Source organism: Zonotrichia leucophrys, chromosome 2 (genome assembly GCF_028769735.1).
Source record: "Zonotrichia leucophrys gambelii isolate GWCS_2022_RI chromosome 2, RI_Zleu_2.0, whole genome shotgun sequence".
Taxonomy (NCBI): domain Eukaryota; kingdom Metazoa; phylum Chordata; class Aves; order Passeriformes; family Passerellidae; genus Zonotrichia; species Zonotrichia leucophrys.
In genome coordinates this window covers 113,011,390-113,035,305 of record NC_088171.1, presented here as the reverse complement: position 1 = coordinate 113,035,305, position 23,916 = coordinate 113,011,390, and the positions used below count along the sequence as shown (strand labels likewise).

The window sequence follows — 23,916 nt, the reverse complement described above, 5'->3', positions numbered from 1 at the left end:
GCAGCATCCCTTCTAGACCTTTTAAGCATCTATACAGCCCCCCTTTAGACGCTTTCTGACATTGCTAATGATTTCTCTGAGCTTTCCCCGCGATCTCTCTCACTTATTGTAGTTTTTCAAACTATCGACAAAAAGCCCGAGTGCCCTTCTCTCGAGGTGTGGGGGGAACCTTCTGGCCCCCTTGCGAGGCCCTACGGAAGGGTCCCGCAGAGGAAGATGAGAAAGCAAAGCGGAGCTCTTTCGGACGGGCACCGGGGGCACCTTGCGCATGTTTTTAAACCCGGGCCCCTGGCACGGCTGCTTGACCCCGGCCGCCCACCCGCGCTGCCGCCGTCGCTCGGCCCTTCCGTACAACACGGTGCTGCCGTCCCTCCTCGGCAGCCCACGGGAGACCAGCGGGGAGAGCACACGGAATTGCCGGCAGCGCTGCTCGGTCGGTGGGGCGGGCACACGGGGCTGCCGGTAGTGCGGCCTGGCCAGCGGGGAAGGGGACACGGGATTGCCGGTAGCGCTGCCCGGCCGGCGGGCAGGACACACGGGATTGCCGGTAGCGCTGCCCGGCCGGCGGGCAGAACACATGGGATTGCCGGCTTGCCCGCTGGAAGGATTGCCAGCTTCCAGCGCTGCCCGGCCGGCGGGAAGGGGGCGGGCACACGGGACACGGGGACAAGGCAGTGTGCGGGCCCCCAGCGACCCCAGGGCGACTGGTGACGAGCGCCGCGAGCGTCGGCCGCCCATTGGCTGTAGCGCGGGGGGCGAGCGGCCAATCAGGACCGAGCTCGGAGCGGCGCAGCGCTCGCCCTCGCCTCGCCCCGCCCGGCGGCCCCGCGCGCGGGGGGCGGGGTCACGTGACGCTCTGTTTACATCCTCTCAGCTGTCGGGCCCCGCCTCCCCCGTCCCGTCCCGTCCCGTCCCTCGCACCGGCACCGGCCGCCGAACCGAGCCGCGCACCCCCGGCCCGCGGCCGCCTGCGCCGCCCTCCCTCGCTCGGCCGTTTGCCCGCGGCCTGCCGGAGCGCTCTCCTGTCTACGATTCTCGCCCCCACCCCCCAGGCGGATCTCGCCGGTGCCGCCCAGCGCAGGGTTCGGGGCCCGCTGCGGAACGGGTGAGTGTCCCGCACTGTGGGGGGGGTGGGCAGAACTGCGCTCCGGCCGCGCTGTGCGGCGCGGCGGCCCCGTCGGGCGGCCGGGACGGTGGGCTGCTGCGGGGGAGGGGAGATTGCGGCCCTGCGGCCCCTGCCCTGCGGCCCCTGCCCTTCGCTGGCTCCCCGGGCGCTCCGCTCCCCATTGTCCGCGGGCCCCGCACGCAGGCGCGGGGGAAGGGGGATGAGGGGGAGGCGTTGTTTTCGTGCAGCCGGGACAGGGCGAGGGCTCGCCCTAGGGAGGGACAGGACCGGCTGTGTGCGTACGCCCTCGGCAGCCCCTTCTTCTCCTCCTCCTCCTTTGCCCGACCCTTGCCACCCCTCGCGGCGTCTGCGTAATGAATAATCTCCGGCCCAAAACGAGTTGGGGGGAGGAGGGGTGGTTGGTGTAGCTGCCGTGGGCCTGGGAGCTGTGAGAGGACGGGGACAACAGAGAAGGTTCCAGCCTCGAGATCCCGGCGGGGGGGTGCAGGCAAGGTGAGGGCAGCGCTTGTCCCCCGCTGCGGCTCCGCGCCTTGCCTCCCCCCGTGACGGCTGTGCGTTTGCTTTGCGCCTTTGAGGAAATGCAGTGAGAAGGGAAGCCTGCGGTTTGGGGGATTTCTTCGGGCTTGGTTTGTTTGTTTTGTTTCTTTTTTTTACTGTCGAGTCTTAACAACCTCGTGGGTTTGTGGGGACTGCGTCTTCCAGGCCGAGACATCGTTGAGGGGTGCGTGAGACAACATTGTGTTTTGTTCCAATAAAAACCCGTGGGCTAATGCAGGGTATTTCTCTTTCTGGGAGTGGAGGAGGTGGTGCGGCTGCAGCAGGCGTAAGATACTTTGTTTACATAAATAAAGTGTGTGAAATGCGCGATAACTTCGCTTTTCGCCCGCAATCCAAGGTGAGTCGGTCGGTGGCCATTCCTGGCGGCAGCCGCCGGAGGAAAAGGAGCAGGCTGCCGCTGCCCCCCGCTTTGCCATAAACGCACATTTTGTCTCTGTTTATATTGTGGTCTCTGTTTTGGCTGGGAGAAGACTAAGGGGAGGAGCAGGAACTGGCTCCGGGGCTGCCACCTCCTCCTCCCGTCTGTTTTCTTTGTTGTTATCAGCTGGAGGAGGCGTCCTGGGGTCACGTCTGGAGCCGAGCTGCGGTCTGCGGCGGTGTTAATGGGATTCCTCTTGGGCCCGAACCTCGGGCCGCCTCCGCAGCGCCTGTGCGGGTCGGCTCTGCCCTGCGTGCGCCCTCCTCCCCCGGCCTCGGCAGCTGTCCGCGGCTCGCTCTGAAGTTGCAGGAAGAGAAGGGGGGCCGAGGGAGAAGGAATCTTGGCATTTATTTGATACTCGGTCAGCAGCCTGGGCCTGCTTTATGCGGCTCTGTCATAAAAACCAAAACACAAAAAAACCAAACAAACCACCAAAAACCAACAAAAGCAAAAATGGGAACAAACACCTAAGGTGGAAGGGTGAGGGGCTGTCTGTTTAAAAACAAATCCTTTATGAAAGTGCTAAACTGCTCCAGTGTGTGGAAAGTGCTTGTGTCCTTGCAGTACTTGCCAGTGCCAACATAGTTGGTGTTCTCCTAGGGGGTATTTTTTTTTTACTCCTGTCAAGTAATAGGTCAAGCACAGCTGAACTGCAGGCTTTAGCAAGAATGTATGGTTTCTTCTCATAAAGTGCAGCAAATGTTGAGACCCACACAAAAAATACCCAGAATAAGGCTAGTCAGCACTTCAGCAAATTAATGAAGATACCCAATTCCTCTTGACCGTGTGACCTCTGTGTTACAGAGCATGCTTTTCTAGATGGAAGGCACAAAAAATCCAGTGCTTAGAGTTAGTAAATTACAATAATGTGTGGTGAGAATGTCTTTGTAACCTTAATCCATTCTGCTTGCAAATGAATTATAATGTGCTATACGCTTTTTTCCCCAACAGGACCATTACCTTACTCTGGGCAGAAGATATCTGGAAAGGATCAGGCTTGGATAAATGGAGCTGTCTTCTGCAGAACCTCCTGCCTGATTTGTTGGGAGAGTTTGAAAAGTATTTTGGATTTGTAGCTGGAAAAATGTGTGACAGATCGATTGGTATTTTATCTGACTCTGGGTGAATAAATATAATGATAGGAATGTTAGAAGTATGTGAGTGAGGTCAGAGAGCCACAATAAGGGCTTTGGAGATGGACACTTAGCCAGATGTTCTTTACAACAGTGAGTGTCCCTCAGAAGTGCTAGAAAATACAATTGGATGTTGTTGGGAGGTCTGCAGTGAGGAGAATATAATGAAATCACAGAAACAGAAAAAAGTATGTAATGCTGGATGTAGTCCTGGATGGCCAGATTTTATCACTGTGTCTGTGCTGGGTTAGGTTCCTTCCCTGCATTATCTCTGATCTTCACTCCAGAATTTTTGTAAAAATCTCTGTGCCTCTCTAATTGGCCTTCGTTTTGGATTTGCTTCATCTAATCTGTGGCATTATTTGCTTTACATATGTGACTGACCAGCTTCAATTTTGCAGTATTCTATTGATAAATTATGAAATCTTGCCATTTTTGTAATCATAATTTTGGCAGTTTGGTGGTTTTTATTGGTTGTCTTATGTTTGCCTGTCAGTGACTGCTGCAACCTGCACCTCCTTTTGAAGAGGCTCCTGCCTAATAGGAGACTTAAAAATAGGACCTCAGTGTCAGGCATGTGTTGTAGTTTCCATGACTGTGGTGGACTGTACCAGAGCAGTCACTTGGCTGTGTTTCTGTAAACTTGAAGCACTTTGCAATGGAAGTGTGTATTCTAAAGCTGAAGGTAGGCTTCTTAGGCATGATAGCAGTGCAGGTGTAAGTCTTAAGGCAAACTTGGAAAACATTAGCACAGAATTCCTACTGCAACACATTGTAGTGCATTGTTCTTGTTTTTTCCCCTCAGAGCCAGGCAATAAAATTTCCCCATGCAGTGTCTCAGAAAGGTTTATATTAGGTGTTTCAAAAGTTCCCCAGAACAAATACATTAAAAGCAATTCTGAAATACTAAGCATTATGGTAATGCTCATGCCAGTCTTAGAGGTGCATGGAGAGAAACACCTGAGAATACAGTCATTTTTTTCTGGATGAGAGGTGTCTCTACATGTACCTGTTCTTGTCATTTCCTGCTTTGTTCCCATTTTCAGTAGGAATGTCACAGAGATCTGCTATTCTACCCTGCTGAACTGAAAGTGATGTTCTGGAGCTGATGATTAATTAGCTCTCTGTGTAAGAAAAGTGCCTTGAAGTCTCCAACTTGGCACTCTTGAATGCCGACATCGTTTATATAATCTCATTTGTTTTACCTACTTAGAATGTAAACTCCTCAGAGCAAAAGTGGGTAGAATGTAGATGCAATTATGTTTTGCAAATGAATAATCAGGTGTGTGACTGGCTTAAGGCACTCCAGGAATCTTCCAGTAGGGTTGGAAGTTGATCTGCATACTTCATCCTCTTCAACACATCCACATTCAACAAGTGTGGATTTTTTGGATGGAGTACTCTTTTAATGTATCTGCTTTGCAGAACTGTGTTCACACTGTTCTGCTTCATCATTTATGGAGTTATAAGGACTGAAGTGTGGTAGTTATATCAAATATTATGGGTATAATTACATGAGAGCATCAGGAAATAACTACTGTGTTCCAATTCCTTTGGGCCTTATTTGTGTGCACTGGATGTTAATGAAAGCCTTCAGGCCTCCTTCATGCAAGCTCTTAAAGCAGTTTCTGCTGCTGTGTTAGTTAAGAAATTCGGGCTGGACTTCTGGTCCTTGAAGAAAGGATAAAATTTATAGCAGCTCAAGATGCTGAATATAATATTTGTAGAACTGAAAGATAGCTGGCTGGCATTCAGAAGAAGAGTGTTGGTTTTCTGTCCTTTTTGTCCTGGTATGTCATGCCTACTTCATGTTTCAGAGAAAGTCTTGCAAAGTTGACAGTGATGTTAACTTCAAGGAGCTTGGAGTACTGATGGAATGTTTGTGTGTGGATTCTTGCTGAATCTACTTCTGATCAGAAGCTTATTGGAAATGTTGAAAGTAAGAAGTAAAAGTAAACTTTAAGCAAAATTGTCTTTAAAAATAGCAGTTAATCCAAAGAAACTTATTTTTGAAAAGAAGAAAAGTATTGGAACCTATAGGGTTGGAAACAGGTCTGGAGAACACTTGTAGGGTCTTTATCACTTGTACATTGTGACTGCAATTGGTATGTGACATATTTCTCAATTAATTTTATCAGTTCTTTAAATTGAAGCACAAAAGTATGAATTGTCCTTTATTGTGAGGAAAAGACAGTGGTTTAGAGGTCATTACAGAACACTTAAAATAAGCAAAGGAAGACAAAATCCACAGCCCTAAAAGAGATTAGGTGTGGCATCGGGACTCACCATGGGAACTCACAGGCTGCATGTTCTGGTGTGTTCTCATACAGTGAAGTTCTTGAGTGGGGAATTCCTGTGGAACTTCTCACAGGGGCTGTCTTGGGGCAGAAAAATTCTTGGAGCCGGCTGCTTAGAAAATGCATTTTATGAACAGTAATTTTGGACCTCTGGCTTTGTTTTGTTTAGTGAAGACAGAATGTAAATATCTTGCTTTTACAAATGCAGAGTATTGAGCTCTATGAGTTGCATGCAATTGGAGGTTTAAGATCCTGTGAGTGTTGTTAAGGTTACATAACTGGTGAGGTTTGGAATGCCTCTCAACTATAGCATTTCACTTGATTTTCTCACAGTAGTGTTTGCTCAGCATACAGTTGCAAAGCAGAGTTGGATTTGCTGTGTTTCTAGGGTGCAAAAGAGTACAGTTGGAATTAATGTTGAAAAACTTGTTTGAGGAAACAATTCAGAATTTGACAACAAAACTTTAAAATCAGGTTTAAAAGGTAACAGGCTTTCTTCAAGCGGTTTGATAGTGACATGTTTTTAATCCTGAATGAAAGACATTTATATGGAGGTGCTGCAGGGCATCAGAGTTGTCAGCATGGAACTGTTAGATATGAGAGGATTTACTGGAGACCTACATTATTTGAAGTATTAAAAACAAAACAAAAAGATGGCAGGAAAAATCTGAATTAGAGATAGCTCAGCAGTTAGAGAAGAGAGCCCTTGTCTTGGTTGATGACATGCATGCTTTACTGGAGATGGTGTGTGTTTAGAGACACATATAAACAGAGACTATGTGGACAACCAAGCAATTCTGTGGCGGTGTAGAGACTGTAAACAGGATCTCTGTTCTGGATGTTTTTAGAGCCTGGTGATGAGAGACTGGTTGCAAGTCAGTGTCTCCAGGTTTGCTCTTCTGGTCCCTTTTGGCCAATAATGTCTTTTATCTGGTTGCTTTTTCCGTTCCAACTGTTGTGTTCCTTTCAAAGCAGTCTTAAGTGACACGGAAAGAGCAGCTCCTCTGACTTAGTTGCAGAGAAGCAAGGGCAGGATGTGGCCAGAAGAGTTTTCTGTTTTGTTGTTTAGCACTAATTGTTGCTGTGGCACCGGCCAAGTAGCCAACAGTTAGCATGAGCACCTAAAATAGCACTAGAGGTCTGTGTTAGAGCTCTCATGTCACATCACAAGTACCAGAAGCTTGCTGTTTTTATTACAAAACCTTTTCTTTCTGTGATTTCTAAACAGATAAGTCTTATTAAAGCTGTCAGTAATCATAATTATTTCTTCCTTTTTTTTTTAACAGCTGGCTTGTTAAAGTTTTAAGTGATAGGTGCATATTTCTAATGGCAAATTAAGCAGTCTTGAGAACTATTTTCAGGATGAACAGTGACAACTTTGTAATACTGGATAATGTTCCTCCAGGAGGCATCTGTCACTGGGAAGATTTTTTTTTTTCCAGCTGATGTCTACAAATGTCATTTTAGATTTAATGGTAAAAGTTAGAGTCAAATCAGAGTTGTTCTAAAATACTAGTTTAAGATGTAGTGAAAGGCAGTATGCAGTAATACTGTAGACACAAAAGGAATGTGACTATTAAAGGCATGTATTGGTACCATTCTTCAAGTAAAACAAATATAATTGATTATTAGTTGTCTTCAGGAATGAAAGGTAACTAGATTTCAAAGAGATCATCTCAGAGGTGACATGTCCTAATTATTTGTTCATATTTAAAAAAGACAAATCTGCTTCTCTAAAAGGAGATTTCTGTATCAATGTGGGGTTTTTGCATGTGAAGTGATAGTAATTGGAATTGTTTATAGTAATAGTCAGCTAGTGAATCAGAGTTGGCAATTGATATGCCTGTGGCATCCCCATCCCAGATGAAAGGCTTGATTCCTATAAGTAGTTGTTTTAACATTAAAAGAGGAATTAGGACCATGTGGTTGGCAGAAAATGAGACGTGATTACTATTTTGAGATTTTTTTTATTTCTATAGCAAGTGTTTATAGCAGATATTTGGGAATTACCATGTGGTTTTCTTGACATATAAAAGAAAAAGCCAAGTAATGCTATTCAACCCAGTCAGGATGACTGTGCTGTTATATCATGGTCTGTATATTAAAGTTAAAAAAAGAAATGATTGTGGGAGCCACTATCCTCTTAATCATATTTTCAGAACTGTTGTTTTTGCTTGATAGGTATGACTGAAATGAATGCAAGTCAGCATTGCTGAAAGACTGAACTCCAAAGCAGTTGCTAAAGGAGATGCTTAATTTTGATAAATGGCTAATATTTCTGTAGTATAAATAACTTCAAGTAATCAGGAATGCTGTATTTCTACTGGTACATCAGTTTGCCATTACAGGATTTGATTTTCATTTGAAAATCTTTGCCTGAGACTCATGAAATTCTTGTTTACTGTTGTAGTTCTTGTTGGATTCAGTGGGTGGGGTTTTGCTGGCTCTTCTTCTGCTGGGCATGTGATCCTGCTCTTTATTTTCAAAACTGTTTCCTGTACTCTTTTGAGAACGAGCTGTGGTTTTCCTTTCATTCCATGTAGTCCAGTTTGTTTAGCTTTGCTGTGTTCTTCCTTCAAGAAAGTCTAAATTTGGCATTATTGCGGTCAGAAGGTCAGTGAAATTGGAAAGACACAGAAAAGTCAAGCTGTTGAGTTTCTTTGACTTGTGCTGAGCTGACATCTGCAGTATTATAAAATCCCATAGGCCTTAGTCTCTTGTTATTTGCTTCAGTTAATTTTATGCATTCATCATGACTAAGACTCATTACTGCCAAGTTTCCTGAGATTCTGTGATGTTTTCTGAAGTAATTCAGTTGTCAGAAAAAGTCAGCATAAAATTTGCCTTCTCCATTCTGGCATGCTCTGGATAAATTGGAATTGTCCATGATATAACTACATCAGGTTGTGTGAGTGTAGCAACCTCTTGTGTTGTATCTGTAAACTACACTTATGTAAGGTGAAAACCATGTGCTTTGCATGACTGCAAAAAAACTGGTACAGTAAGATTGTGGGAATGATGATCATTGTGAGCTGTGCAAGTGCACAGGTGCTATATAGGCAATGATAAAAGGTTCTCAGCTACCATTTCTTGCTGAAGAGTTTGCATGAGTATCTTGGAATGATTACTGGAGCCTTCACAAATGCTTCAAATCCTTCCCAGATGACATCTGCCATTGTTGGTACTGTAAGTAAATTATAACTTTGGAGCCACATTTACAGTAGTACTTGATTCATACCTGAAGAAAAAGAAAACCAGTAATTCAGAAACATCTTCAGAATTATAATGTGTTTATATTTTGGTTTGTGTTTTTAAAGAAGGGCTGTAAGGAGTTTTGCTTAAGTATTTCTAGTTTTTAGTTTAGGTGTCCATGGCCTCAGGTGCAGTGAGTTGTGAGGCTAAGCACGTACTCTCAGTAGCAAACAAACAGATGTATTCAGCATCTGTGTCTATAATTTGCCACCACACCAACACAGGAGATGGCACTAAGGCAAGCACAAACAGCACCAGTGGCCTCATCCTGTTACTCTTTCTGGATGGTCAAGCTGAATTGTGCAAACACATATGTGTGTATGTATTACAAATCTTTCCAGTTACTGGGTTTAGGCACTCATTCTACCCTGGAACTGTTCGGTCTGTTTATGCCCCATTGCCTCTTACGCACATGCACATGTTTAGCTGCCAATCCCAAACACCACAGATTCTCCAGCAGCTCACCTTGGATCCCTCTCTGTTCCTCCAGCTGCCTCACTCGGCCGGTGTGTCCCATCTCAGTCCCAAGGCCACTCTCCCTGCTTTGCTGGCCAGTCCAGCTTGGTGATTGCACCTGGACCTGCAGAAGCTCACACCCTGCTTTGCTGGCACCTCAGACTCACCAGCCCTTGTGACCTGTGGTCTGACTCCATGTCTTGTAGGTGCACATGGGCACCAAGCAGAGGCCCAAGATAGAATTGCAAAAGGAGATTGACAGTCCGACAGGAGAGGCAGGGCATAGCTGCACACACTTACTGACCTGCAGCCTGCTGACAGATGATCCATCCCTCTTGTCATATCGCTGTGGCTTCCCATGCTTGTTTCTCCCCTAGTCACTGTGATTTTTCCCTTTCCCCACCTCTAGTTCCTCTCCCAAGCATCCACTCACAGGACTTGTGCCATCCCCAAATCCCTTTCCCCTGCACTCCATGGGAGCTTTTACAGAGCTGCTTTTGTAGCTCTGTAAAAGTCACACCTTTGGATCTGGGAAATGCCTTGGAGAGGCATGGTGGTAGTGGGAATGTGGAGAGAGCTGATGGTAGGGCTGGGTCAGGGTATTCACATGTTTCCCCCACTTGTAAATCCACCCCTGCTCCTTTGTGTGCAGAACGGCTTTCTGTCACATAACCCAACAAAGTTAACTATGATATGTGCAGGCAGATAATCTGTTTAATCATTTGCAAGCCCTGTGGAAAATTTAAGGTGGAAGGTACTGACTGGCCACAGAGGTGTAAATTAAAATGATACTATTAAAAAAGCAATACTTTGAAACATTACCTCAAAGTAGGAAGAATAATAAAATATTTGCATGAACCTTTGTGAAACAGATTTTGATCGCAGTATTAATGCTGTAACCTTTTACATTGTAAAGAAAAGTGTTGATTTTTTTTTTTCTGGATAACTAAAGACTTCAGTAGAATTTTAATATAGATTTAGTTTGTACTTAATGAGTGTGTTTTGGAAGTTTGAATAAATCATCACTTTCTTTGGTTAGAACCATGAAAGGGAAATTGATCTCTATTTTATATAAAGTAAGCATTGAAAGTCCTAAGTGGTAGACATTTATGGATAAAGTCACATCATTATAGGTTGTGCTGTGTATGGATTTATGGTATGTGTGGAGACTTAGACAAATTATGATATAGATCCTTTAAGTCTGAAGCTTTTGGATATGCAGGATTAGGGAATTAAAAAGAAGAAGGTGGGGTAGATATCCGTTGCTTTCTTTGACAAGATAAAACACTAACTCAGTGTGCAAGTGTTAGTGAACAAGTTACATTTGAAAAAAATGGTGATTCCAGTGTGATGCTTCTGGAAGATTGTGGGGAAAGAATTTTGTTTTGTGGTTCTGAGGAGGAGAAGCAAGAAACAGGAGTAGGCTTCACTCATTCTTTGCTCTTGAGAATCACAGGACTAACTAATAAAGCAACTTCTCAAAAGATACTGTTGTATTGCGCTGTGCTCTTTTAAGAATTAAGCACAGAAGAATTGGGATATATTTTTTCCTGAAATTGTTTAGCATCTCATAAAAGGGGGTTGTAAATAATCAGTAAAAGTGGAGATTCTCAGGCTGTGAAAGTAAACTTCATGGTAATACAATATTTGTTTATGCTGTGACTATTGTGTGCTATTTTGAAGCTTTTAGATACATTTCTGAAGATTAGAAACCAAAAAATTTAGTTTCCTTTGGAGGTTGGTAAAGTTGATTGATATTTCTGTTTTTAATTGGGCCTGGTTTTTTTTCTTTGCGGAGACTGAAGTAAATGCATAGCTCCAAGATGAGGTTTCAAGTGTCAGGAATGCAACTATCTTCTATTTTTACACTTGACCTCATTTCTGTTTTCTTTTGCTAAAGGCAACAGGCGTATGTTGTTCTGTTGCTGCTAGAAGTGAGTTATTTAAATAACTTGAAATGTTTATGTGCAGTAAGTTTTTGAACTTTAGTACTGGCTGAAATAGTGAAAATTTTGTCATGGGCCACATTTTGCCTAGTCAAAGTTATATGAAGTGTGACTTGATCCGCTTAAGAAATATAACTTTTATGGTAAAAGGTTAGGAAAATACATTTCCTTTCCTGTACAAAATCTGCTTTTTATTTCATTATAAAAGAGGATTCTCCTTCCCTATCCCCCAGTTGTTACTAGGGACTCTCTGATGATTACTCCAAGGAGAATAATTTTTATGTTGTGGTCAACCAAACTAAATTATTAACCATCTTCTATGAAAAGAAAGAAGTTTTGTTTTAAAAATGTTGATTCTCTCACTATTGTTCTTTTTGTGTATATGTATATATATATATATATATATATATCAAGGTGTCTTAAATGGAAAGCGATCACAATATTAAAATTTGCAGAAATGTTGTGTCACTTATGCCTTTGCCCTTTCAGGCCAAACAGAATTAGATGTACCAGAACCAATTCTTTTTACACATCACTCTACAGTTCTTCTGATTCCTAACATTTGCCTATTATGGCTTATATGAACCTGCTTGAAATGAGTACTCTGTTAAATATCCTTCTACAAAGCTGTGTATTGTGGCAATGAGTTTTGCAGGCTGGTCACTCTGTAGCTCACTAATTTGTGAAATATGTGCACAGTCAGCAGTTTCTGATATGCAAAACAGGTGCATGAGACAGGCTCAGTGAATATCAGACATTTGTATGTATTAAGCATCATCAGTTCATCTCTAGTGAAGTCCTGATATTTTAGGCAGTGAACAAACTGCTATTACCTGGTACCCCCTGTTTCTGTGGGTCTGTTAGGCCCTCAAGAGAAGCTTTTCATCTTTCCCCTTTCTCCCAACCAGCCTGTGATAAAGCTCTTTGGCTCCTTTATGCTGGACAAACTAAAAATAGTTGTGGCCTGGGAATAGACAGAGCTGTAGGCACATCTCTCAGGAGCTGAGACCTTTACAAATTGTGCTAGGAGAGGGCTGCCAGGTTCTGTCATGGACACTGGGATCAGAGGAAGTGTAGGGGCTCTTTCTGCATATTAAACATTGGGTTAAACTGCTGTCTTTTGCTTAGATCTTCAGTGGAACTTTAAAAGGTTATTAAGTCATCTTAGGCTCCCCAGAGATAAGAGCATTTTGGTGCATTGTCTTACAGCTAAGCAACAGAAATTGTTTTGGACTGTTGTGGGTAGAGAAGCAATATTAATTATTTTGAAGTCTGCAATTGATGGCACACTGTACAATACTCAGGGCAGAGCTAGTGTTGATTCAGTCATAAAGGTATATGTACAACCTGTTGTCTATATTTGAATTAGTATTTGAAGTCCATATTTGAAGAAGAAACTGCTCCTGAAGCCTGAGAGGCTTAGCTTTGCGAAGAGTTTTTGGTTGCCAGATTTTAAGCAATAAGGAGAGCTAAGTCAGGATGTGGGGTTAAGTTGAACATTAAAATTTTAGTCCAGAAAGTATGTAGGATTGTTTGCTTTGCTTTGTAATAAAAGGTACTGAATTTTCAATATGCCTTTATTGGCATACCTGAGAACAGGTCTGGCATGTGTAGAAAAATGTTCCTTTCTGCATTCATACTGTTGGTACGGTGTGAAGAGGGTAGATGGAATTCCAGACGAGAAGAACAAATCAAGTACAAGAGACAGTATAGACCAGAAAAGGAATGTCTCCAAGTTCAAAGAAGAATGAAAAACAATGAAACAAACACAAAAACAACTAACAAAATCTGTTACTTTATTGTTTTTTTTTACTCAAGTTCCTGTGAACTGTCTTAATATTAAAAAAAAAAAAAAGAGTTCAGTAGCTACTCGGCAAGTTACTCCAAAATTATGCCCTTGTGTAGCTGCCAAGGTTAAATTAATTTGATCATGTGCTTATGTGCTTGTCGCTGCTCATACATTTGAGGAGTTCCATAAGTTTCAGTACCTCTTTTGAGAGAAATGCCATACCATGTCTGCTGCTCAGTGTGTTCAGGTGACTGTAGGTGGAAGAAGAGTGAAAGCAGGCACATACCTGGAATCTTGTACAAACAGCTGTTGGAAACCCAAACAGGAAGATCAGGGCTTAAGCTTACATCAGACTTGACAAACATTTTCTGCCCAAGTAGGTCAATGCAATTCAGGTTAAGTCAGTAGTTGTAGCTGTTTACATTCATTTGACTTAACACTAATCCTGTGGTTTATTTTTTGTTCCATTGCCATATTGCAAAGAACCTTGAAGTATGCTCTGTGGAGTGCACTGCACAGCTGACTCTACTTGGTTTTGTACTTGTTTCTATTTAACTTGAAGAGTTTCTTGAAGTGACCCACTGAGCAGCAGTTTGGCAGTGAATGTTTTTAAGTAAGATTAGTCTTGAGTATAGACTTTAAAGTGTGCAGTGTTCTCTGTAGAGTTTTCCTTAATGCACCAAGTAGCATCATATATCCTAAAAAACAATAGGTTTCCTTCTTTCATAGCTGCTTGGAGTGACAAAACAAATAGCTGTGGAAGAGAAGGTTCTCATAATTGGATTTCCAAAGCACGTAAACCTTTTGCTGTCTTTAATATCAGTTTAGTAGCAAATATAGGTGTAAAAGTTTTTAAAAAATGTTTATGAAGACTTCTTTGTTAAATACCTCTGTGTCCCACATCTTATTGTTAATTTTGTAGTCACCTACTACAGTTACTGCCAGCACATACTTCATGTTTTGGTTTTCTCCAGTCTTCGCTGGGTGAAAGTAATATTAGACTTATTCTTTTCCTTTCAGATCATAATCAATCATACTGTTTGTTTGAAAACTCCTGCTGAAATCCTAAGCTCAGCTCTGCAGTTTGAGGTTGAATTTCCTTGTGTGAGTCACTATTATACTTGGGAGAAAAAGGGAAGCTAAACTTAAAGTGGAGTCCTGTGGTTGTAGGAGTCATTGGATGGAATGAGGACAGGCAAAACAAGATCTTGAGTTCATAACTGCTGCTAGGGTATTATGTATTGAGTCTGGACAGAAGGGAGTAGGCCTGATACTTGATTAGTAGCCTGGGGAACTTTAAATCTCTGCTGATTAGAGCAATGTTGCTGATTTTTTCTATGAGTAAACTGAAACTGTTAACTTGATTGAAGTATTTCAGGCCTGTGTGTGCATTCGTGGTTAATTCCCTTCTATTGCCAGTTGCAGAATATTCCTTTTTGGGAAACTGGACAGCTGAATTCTAATATTAATGTGCTGCTCAGACTTACTGCTGTCTTCTCCCTCTGACAGGAAAGAGGGAGAATTCACAAAGCAAGGTTGTATTCTATGTATGACTTTAAAGTAATGTATCACATTCCTGATTCAGTGTCATCTTTCTCCAAGATGATGTGTTAGTGAAAATTGTGTTAATTGTGAGGAGGAGACTTCAAATATGGCTGATTCCGTTTATTTTTTTGTTATTCTGTGTTCTTTGAAACAAAGCAAGGATCAAGTAAGTCAGCTCAAGTAGCATGTATTGTAGTTGTCTATATGGAGTCAGTATTACAAGATAGTTAATTTTAAGGTACTTGAAATTATATGGATTTAGCAGTGTCAATGAGGTTTTGTCTGGCAAATTAACTGGATACCTTGGAGCATGGTATTTAAACTGTCTTTAAGAACGTGTGCAACTCCTTAGTGGCCCAGGAAATTAATTTGAAGTGCAAATACATTTGTAGAAATTCTGAAACATGCAAAACTTGTGTCCCTTTAAAAGCTGGCAAAAAACTTGGCTAACCTTATACCTCATTACTAACCTTTCAGCTGAGAGTTTTGCATATCTTATAAAATAGTGAAGAATAAAAATGCACTCAGATTGTCATCTCTTCTTAGCCACATAGCCAAAAAATACATATTCAATCAATGTGACAATATTTAAAAAAAAAAAAAAAGGAAAAATGTCAAAAAACACCCAGAAATTATTTAATGTATTTCACTGAAATTGGTTACAAGTTAGGTCAGAAACAGGTCAGAGGTGGTGGTGTTACACAATTGGGTGGATTGTTAGAGAAATTGGAAAGTATGTTTCCATTTCATTTTTATTGTGAATATAAGAAACTTCAAGATAGGGTTCCAGCTTCTGAAAATAAATTATGAGTAGTATGGAATGGAAAATTAAGATTTTTTTAATTACAGTTGGCTTTACTAAGTTAATTTTTTATCAAGACTATATTGAAATTTTAATTCCTACACTGTAATTTCTGTTGGGTTGTGTGTTCCAGAGATTCCTAAGGCTAAAAGCAATAGCTGCATTTTGTTAACTGGACAAACCTTCATATTTCTTGTGAAGTTGCTATGACTTTTGGTGTAATAAGCATCAGAATGCTGCTTGTGCTCTTTGTGAACTGCATGTGTTTCAATTTTAATATCAAGGAGCTTCACAGGATGTTTTTGATGAGCATTCAACTGTGTAGAAAGTTTTATCATAGTATGCTCTGCTGTTTTTATCTTGTCCTGGGTCAGCTGTCACAAGGAAGATTTGACTAACTTGCCCTTTTTTTCCAGCTGTGCTAAAATGACTTCTGAGATGTTTTCTTTTGTGTGTTTAAAAGCTTTGGGGAAAGTAAACTATCAAAAAGTATTTCTCTGCAGCACAAGAGGCCACTTCTTGTGAAAAGGTCTATTTCTTTCACTTCCTAGGGCATTTTTTGGTTTTGAGCAAAAATACTTTCCATTGAGCAGCATTTTTGCCTACCTGTAGAGTGCAGAGTAGAACACTGTAGATGAGTAAGGAATGCAAACCAAACCAAGATACGTAGGCTTGGTATCTGCCTAAACACCATCACTCTCATCTGCTTAATATCACCTTCTTCAGATGGGGGCAGTGTGTCCAGAATGATATATAGCCTTCAACTGCACTGCCAAATAGCCGTGCTGGTTTGCTGTGTCTCATTCTTGAGAGGAGACTCCATTTCTCTTTCTCCCCTACTTCCCTCAATGTCATGCTGTCAGTCACACTTTTTCTGTTCTTGGCTGCGTGATTTTGTGTGAGAACCATTACTGAAGCTGAGGCACTTGGTGGGTGTCATCAGTAGAAAGTCTTGTGATACTGCAATAACTTGAGCCATCATATAATGCCAGGAATACAAATTACCAAATATCTAAAAAAAGTCTGTTGCTGTGTCATGTGTATTGAAAATTAGAAAAATGTTATTTGCAGGATCTAAATGGTATGTGACAGCAGTGAAGACACTTGTTGATGGAAATGCTAAAGCTTTAGGTTTTCCCATCGGCGGGCTCTGCGCGTTTGCTGGCGCAGTGCTGATGGTTAGCCGAGTTCTCCATCTGCTGGTGCGAGGTGGTGGGTGCATCCCGCAGGAAGAGCTGAAAGCAGCATTCCCATTTCTCAAACGTAGCAGCTGAATTTAGTCTTTACGAAACTCAGTTCTTATCTTTGTGGTTTTAGTTAAATTTATTTCCAAACATATCCCAAGATAATAATGAACTTTTTAGTGTGAAATATGGCAAAACCGATGCTTTAGTCACTGCAGATTATTTAACTGAAGTATCATAATTTGGTTCATTAAACCTTCAGGTGTGGTGCAAGTGCAGACAAACAAATAGGGGTGGAATATTTTTATAACCTACAGTTAAAAAAAATCTCTCAGGTTTCACATTTTCTGTCTAAGTTGTCCTGTAGTTTTTTCACAAGCAGAAATAAATATTCCTATGCAGTTGAACATGCACAGGCCTGCTTACTCTGCTGTGGAGCACTAGGGTATTCCAACATCTGTTTTTTCTGCTTTAATCAAAATGGTTTTTTGCTGGATAACTGCATGTGATGACTTTTTACCTCTTTCCATTTGAGAATGTTAGTGGGAATTAGTTTTGCTTCGGAGGGAAGCACACAGCTGAATGGTGAACAGTCATAATTTCACTTCTGATTGACCAGAGCTTTAATAGCCCTCAATATTCCACTCCCCCCGTTTATATACTGGTCATGACACGCTATGGTGTAGAATATCCCTTTGGCCATTTCAGGTCAGCTGTCCTGGCCATGCTCCCTCCTGGTTTTGTGTGCCTGTGCACTGCAGAGTGTAGGAAATGAAAAAGTACTTCTTGGCTTTTGGTAAACACTACTGAGCAAAAGCTAAAAGTTGTGTTACCAACTTTATTCACTGTGTACTCTATTCACCTAGGAGTGATGCATTAAACTTCCTGTTCTCCTGTCTCCTAGTCTCTGTTGCTATTTTACTGGTAATTCATTCAACATTAAAAATTTTAGTATCTGGATTTTGAGTTTAGTAATTCATAATGAAATAAATGATAAAATAAAGATCTGAAGGAATTATTTTGAAGTAAATATTACTTATTGCAGTGTGCTGTGTAGAAATACACTTATGAGCTGGCAAGCTGTTAAACATTTCCAGGTACTTAAGGATTAGGAGGGGCTCAGATACTTGGAGGGCTTTTTTTTTTTTTGTTTTGATTCCAGAAGAGAGCAGTGTGCCATTGTATCTGCACTAGTATTCTGTTTCAGCTCCAAAGTGAACATCTGAGAAGCATCTCTGGGACATCATCTCTTCCTGGGCTTTGTTTCCCCCATGGGGTGATCTTAGCAAATGGAAACTAAGTTCCTATCAAAATTAGCTAAGTTGGTACTCGCTCAAGCTGCTGTTGGACACTTAGCTCTCAGGATGGGACAGGAACTCACCCAAAGGCAGTTCTGTCCTGTAGGTGCCCCTCAAATGTGTGACATGGGTAAAGGGTTATTAGCACTGTAGGGTTTGCAGTGTCTAGCAAGCAGCGCAGCATAAGGGTTTGCATAATGTAGACAGCCCCTGCTGACATATAAAGCCCATGTTTCTAAACTTTGAGTTAAAAATCTGAGGGGCAGAATTTTGATTGAGTACTAGCTGTCCTGCATCTTAGTTCTGCTTCGTAAAGTTATCCACTACTAACAATATTGCATTGCTTGCTAATTGCTGTTAATTTCTTTGTTTTGCAGGAAATTCACTTGTGATGTCCTTCTGAAAAACAGCTGAGACTCCATTACAAACATACACTTTTGGGAAAACTCTGCTCCTAATGTATTTTGCAAACTAATTGAATTACCACAGAAGTTCAGCATGGGAGGAGCTGTGAGTGCTGGAGAAGACAACGATGACTTAATTGATAACTTGAAAGAAGCTCAGTACATTCGTACAGAGAGTGTGGAGCAAGCCTTCAGAGCTATTGATCGTGGTGATTATTACCTGGAAGGGTACAGGGACAATGCTTACAAAGACTTGGCCTGGAAGCATGGAAATATACACTTGTCAGCACCTTGCATTTATTCTGAAGTCATGGAAGCACTGAAACTTCAGCCTGGATTGTCTTTTCTAAATCTGGGTAGTGGAACCGGATACTTGAGTACAATGGTGGGATTAATATTAGGTAATTATTAATATTAGGTAACCTGAACGTTTTTATTTAAATATAGTGGGTTTGAATATTTTAGAAGATTATGCAAGCCCTGTAAAACCTTACTTTTACTTCTTTAACAATGACAGTAACATACATAAGGCTGGCTCTTTGAGATGTGTTGTTAAAATAGTTTATCTACAAGCAGTTCACTGGTGCTCTAATTTGGTGACATTTCTTGGATGTTTTGGAAGAGGCAATTCTTCCTGCATTCTGTAGTTTAAAATTCTCATTTGGAAGGAGCAGTCCTTATTTTTGTTTAAAAGGGAAAGGTAGAGTGGAACAATTTTTGAAGCCTAAAATTTTCATCTGCATTTGCACTCTATTTGTGCCTTTTCTGTAGGTTACTGTTTTGATCTTCAGTTTATGGAAGGGAAAATCTAAATTGTAAAGGTTAATTTATTTCTCTTTAAGAAACTTAACTGAAAAATAAATCTGTGTCAGTATGGAAACAGTTATTTTAAAATACATTTAATCAGCTTCTTAGTGAGAAAATTTTGGGATGTAGACTGATGAGACTGTTTAATCAGGCGTGTAGGTTTTCAGTAGAATTTTAACACACTAGCACTGTGTTTTTTCTTGTTTTCAAATACATTTCCTATATGAAAAAAGATGGAACTAAATATTGTTGCCTAAATTAAATTTCAAAACCCAGAGAGAAAAATGCATTAAATGTCCTCATGCCCAACATTTAGATTACAGAGCACATGCACCAGCAACTAATTTTTTTACAAATTGTTTTATTACATAAAACAGCAGTAGTTATTTTGATGTGTATTTTTTGTAGATGCTGTTTTCTTGACCATACTGCATGCAGCTTTTCCTTGGTTATAGAAATCTTGCTGACAGCTAAAATATACAGATTTTGCTTACATTAATTTATATATAAAACTGAGGTGTCAAGAGTCAGTTTGTTCATTTTCAATTAATTAGTTACTTTCTATCATTTATTTATTGGAAGGAAGAAATTATGGCTAATAGTGCATAACAAACATCATTTGTTGGTATCTGCAGTATCTTTTGTTCTAATTAATAATAATAAATATAAGAGTTACTAATACTAATAAATAAAAACTGTTTTGTGGAAACAGGAATTATGATCATTCACAGGTAAAAATAAGGTAAAGATATCTACTCTCGTAGAGTGTTGCTTTTTTCTGTTTGGGAATGTTTCTAATTGAGAGTAGATATTTTTAATTGGATTGTAATATTTTAAGTGCAGTATTTAAACAATTAGTAAATATTGCAGCATTTTTTTTCTCGAAAATGTTTCTTCAGGGTAATGACTAATGGTGCATGTTTATTACTGTCTTGTGGAAAGCTTTGTTACTTCATTATTCTTTCATAACTAATACATTAAAAAAAAAAAGACATGTTTATTGCACTTGATTCTGTATACTGCATTTGTATCTCTGTACTTAAACCAATTTTGAATGGCTGATGAACACTCCTGGGTTTGGCCTCTCTTTATTAAGCAGAATTGCTATCCTTCAGAATAGTATATGCAGAGTTGAGGGAATTAAACAGGAAAAGACTTGTCTTCTACATCGGGTGAGGTTGTCTGACAGCCCCTGAGGAGCACACTTACCCTGCAGATGTTCCCGAAAAGGCAGCTCAGGTGCTGATGGTCCCTAGCAGGGCTTGAGCAGCCTGGAGCCACAACTGCCTAGCTGCTTAGTGAAGCAGACTGTCCATGTTTTGGAATGCTGTATCCTGTTACACCAAAGTCTTAGTATTGTAATGTGTTTTGACTTCTAGGCTGAGGCATTGAAGGTATAAATGCAGTTTATGTCTTTATTTTCTTACTGTATTCCTTCTGATAAAACTAGTTACATATAATAATTATACTTAAGTGTTTGTTTTAAACCAAGGAACAGTTGCTTTAACGAAGAAAAATAAACAGATGTCATTTTCTGACAACTAAACCATACTCGTTTTTAAAAGCTCACTTTTTTTTTTTTCAAACCTATTTCAGCGTACACTGCAGTGAGGAGCAGAACCATGTGGGTTTTGACAGTAGTTGAGTATCTTTCCATTTGACAATGTAGTGAGTAATGTTTCTGCCACATTGGCAGTGTCAAATTGACTAGGTTAAATTATCAAATAATCTGAAACCAGTGATCGCTTCCAAGTACAGCAACATACTAAAAGACTGCACACCAATCCACAGAGATTAAATTAACTGTTGCTGAAACTGTTAAAATATGAACAAAGTTCAGACTGGGTGGAATTGCTATCTCATTATGCTGAAAGAGGCCAGTTGATTTCAGAGAGTAGTGGAGATGTTGGTTTCACATTTTTAGAATAGCTGACTCTGCTTACATGTCCAGCTGTGACTTTCCCAGTGAGAGAAGAAAGCGCATTTCTGATCTTTCCATTTAGATTACAAATGCTGTGGTGTATGATGATGTGGTAGTGTTCTGCATTCATAGTTTTAATTTCAGGTTGTTAGAGCAACTGATGCTTGTAGAATTTTTTTAGTTGTTTTCAAAGTTAGGTACTTGAAGGAATGTACATGAGAATTTTTGACTAGATGATGTTTATGCATTCCTAATTTACTTTAAATTATGAGGTTAAAGGAATTGTTATTAATTTTTAGGTAAAGAGAACTTACCTTGAATGCTGCTGTATACTGTAGAGCTGTTAGAAGCATCATAGCCTATTATGATACAAGAGAATATTAAACAGCTAGAAAGGGGATTGCCTATGCCAGTGCTTTTTTTAAAGTGACCAATAATAACATGAATTTACAGTAAAAATGAATGTCAGCAGAAGGTAAATGTTTTCATGAGCTCTAAGAACATCCCTTGTATGATAGCTAACTCTTGCCTGCAATCAATGGGGTCTTAAAAGCACTCCTAGTGGTTACCTGGTGGATTAGTGGATTGCTTTTATTTCACCCAGCAGAAAATATTCTAAACTATGTTGAGTTGCAATTATTGATCAAGTTAATGGTATATAGCTATATGTTGTATTTTTGTTGCAGTAAAACAAAATCTCTCTTACTAACCCTAGGTCTGTTTTGGTAATCTCTGTCCTAGAAAAGACAAATTGAATTCTGTTTCACTGGAGTAACATCATGGAGCTTAATATTTAGGAAAGATTTGGAATGCTGTAGAGGATATAAATATAAGTTTTGTCTAATCTTATTGATGTTTACTTTCCCTCTTTTCCTTCCCTCTCCCTTTTCCAATTCTATGCTCCAATGACTTAAGACCCTGGGCTATGAGTGCATGTTAAATTTAGAATCCTTAGAGCAAATGTGACTGTCTGATTCAGATTCCTTCCTGATGTGGATAATCCTCATAATACTGTCTCATGATTTCTTCTTGTTCCTGAAATAATAGCATTAACTTTTGGCACACAGTTTGACTTGGAATTATATTTGGATTTGATCACAGGAAGGCAATGCAGTTGTGATGGGATTGTGATGAGTGAACATAATGTGTGGACAATTTCACTGTTCTTGGTGGAAGTTAATTAGTTGTATTAAATTAAGAACAAATTTCTGATTTTGCAGTCTGCAAAACAGAAGAACATATGTGGCTAAGGGATATAATTCTCAATTTCTAAGAAGTCAGAGAGAAACTATGAAAAGTTTGCCATAAGAAAGCTTTAAAGTCTAAATACCAAAACACAGACTGAAATTTTTATTTGTTGTGTTCCAAGTAAGTAATGTTTTGTAAAAGAATTTGCTCAGACTGTGTTCAGTGTAGTCAGCTTATTTTCTGCATGCTTACTAAGAAAATTTGTTCTGTAATTGTTGTAGTTCAGTCCCTGTTCTTTTATCAAACCTTTGGCCTTTTACCTTCCTGTTTAAGCAGCAGTAATGCAGATGCAAAAAATAAGTTTGTCTAGCAGTGTTTGGAGACTTCTGTTTTATGTGGTTTTGATATTTTTTCACTATAGTGCTGTTCCATGTAGTTTTGCTGTGCTTAGAAAGGAAACATCACAAAAACACACCATGCTATTTTTATTTACAGGGCCTTTTGGGATAAATCATGGAATAGAGCTTCATTCAGATGTGGTAGAATACGCCAAAGAAAAGTTGGAGAGCTTCATAAAATACAGTGATAGTTTTGATAAGTAAGTATGTAATTTGTCTGACTTGCTTTGCAATAACATTTTTGGTTTTAAACTCAGTGTGTAATTGCTTATGAACTTAGAGGGGGGAGAAGAATGGCATCACACAATCAAAACCTAAAACTTCCAGTTTGTGGCTCTACTTCATGAGGTAAGTTGAGGCTTAAGAAAGCACTCTTTGGAAGTATGGGAGTATTTCTCTTGCGCAGTGCTTAGCAAAGTGGATTTCCCTGTATTTTGGCGATGTGTATACATACACGGGGGGGTGTGTGTGTGTGTGCACGTACGTGCACGTATGCATTTAGGAGAGTGACGTGTTATGTGGGTGCCTTTGCATGTGTGGAGCAATTTTTATCCATTAAATCAGTTTTTATGTAGTTTTACATAATCTCTCTGTACAGTATTAACTTTCTTTCTAATCTACCCGTATTGATCTGACATGAGTAATTTTTTCTGATTGCCTTCATGTTTACTTCCTGAGGAGATGGACGTCAGAGTATTCATCTATGCTCGTAGCAGTACTCATTTTTACTTCAGGGTATAACTCTGGATTCCAGGGCTTTGAACCTTATTGCTTCTACCTACCCAGCAATTTTATATTATTTTAAGTTGGCCTTAAGAGTATTGGGAGTCTCTGCCTCTGTTAAAGGGAAGGCAAGGGCTGTTCTAGCTAGGGCTCTTCTTTGCTTGCAGGCAATAAATTCTCCAACAGTGATTATAAGGTAACGTCTGGAAATGCAAGAAATCTTTAGAATTTTAGGAGTAACCTAAAAATTGCACATTCTACACCTCTTTCTTCTCCTGTAGGCAGCAAAGAAAACTTTTGCTGTCCTTTTACCTGTCTAATGTGCTTTATGACTGCCATGTTCTTGATTAGGTTGGCTGGAGCTCAATCCACTTTTTCCCATATCTGGACTTCAGGAGTTCTTGTCCGACCACAAGCCTTTCTCTTCATGCTCCTAAGTAAGAGAAGAGTACCATCCTAGTGTTAACTGTATCTAAAGTAAATTCTGTAATTCTAATACTAGCTACATTATTTTAGTACTGTGTTAGCCCAGTAAAATAAATAAAATCATGTAGGAGAACATGTATATCTTTCATTACTATTGTCTTAGTTTTAATACAAGCATTTATGTTGGCTGAGGTTAATCTATAACACAAGCTAGAACAAATAAAAATTGATTCAGTGAGCAGCTT

General features: G+C 40.4%; 1 protein-coding gene across 1 annotated transcript in view; it reads left to right on the top strand.

The window, feature by feature from the left end:
• The first annotated feature begins 856 nt into the window (after window positions 1-856).
• PCMTD1 (protein-L-isoaspartate (D-aspartate) O-methyltransferase domain containing 1) overlaps window positions 857-23,916 on the top strand; it is a 40,739-nt gene continuing 17,679 nt past the window's right edge. Inside the window, exons 1-3 of the mRNA XM_064706085.1 lie at window positions 857-1,105; window positions 18,182-18,609; window positions 22,620-22,722. Coding sequence (XP_064562155.1) covers window positions 18,303-18,609; window positions 22,620-22,722 — 410 coding nt within the window. The 5' untranslated portion in view covers window positions 857-1,105; window positions 18,182-18,302. The remainder of the gene's footprint in view (window positions 1,106-18,181; window positions 18,610-22,619; window positions 22,723-23,916) is intronic.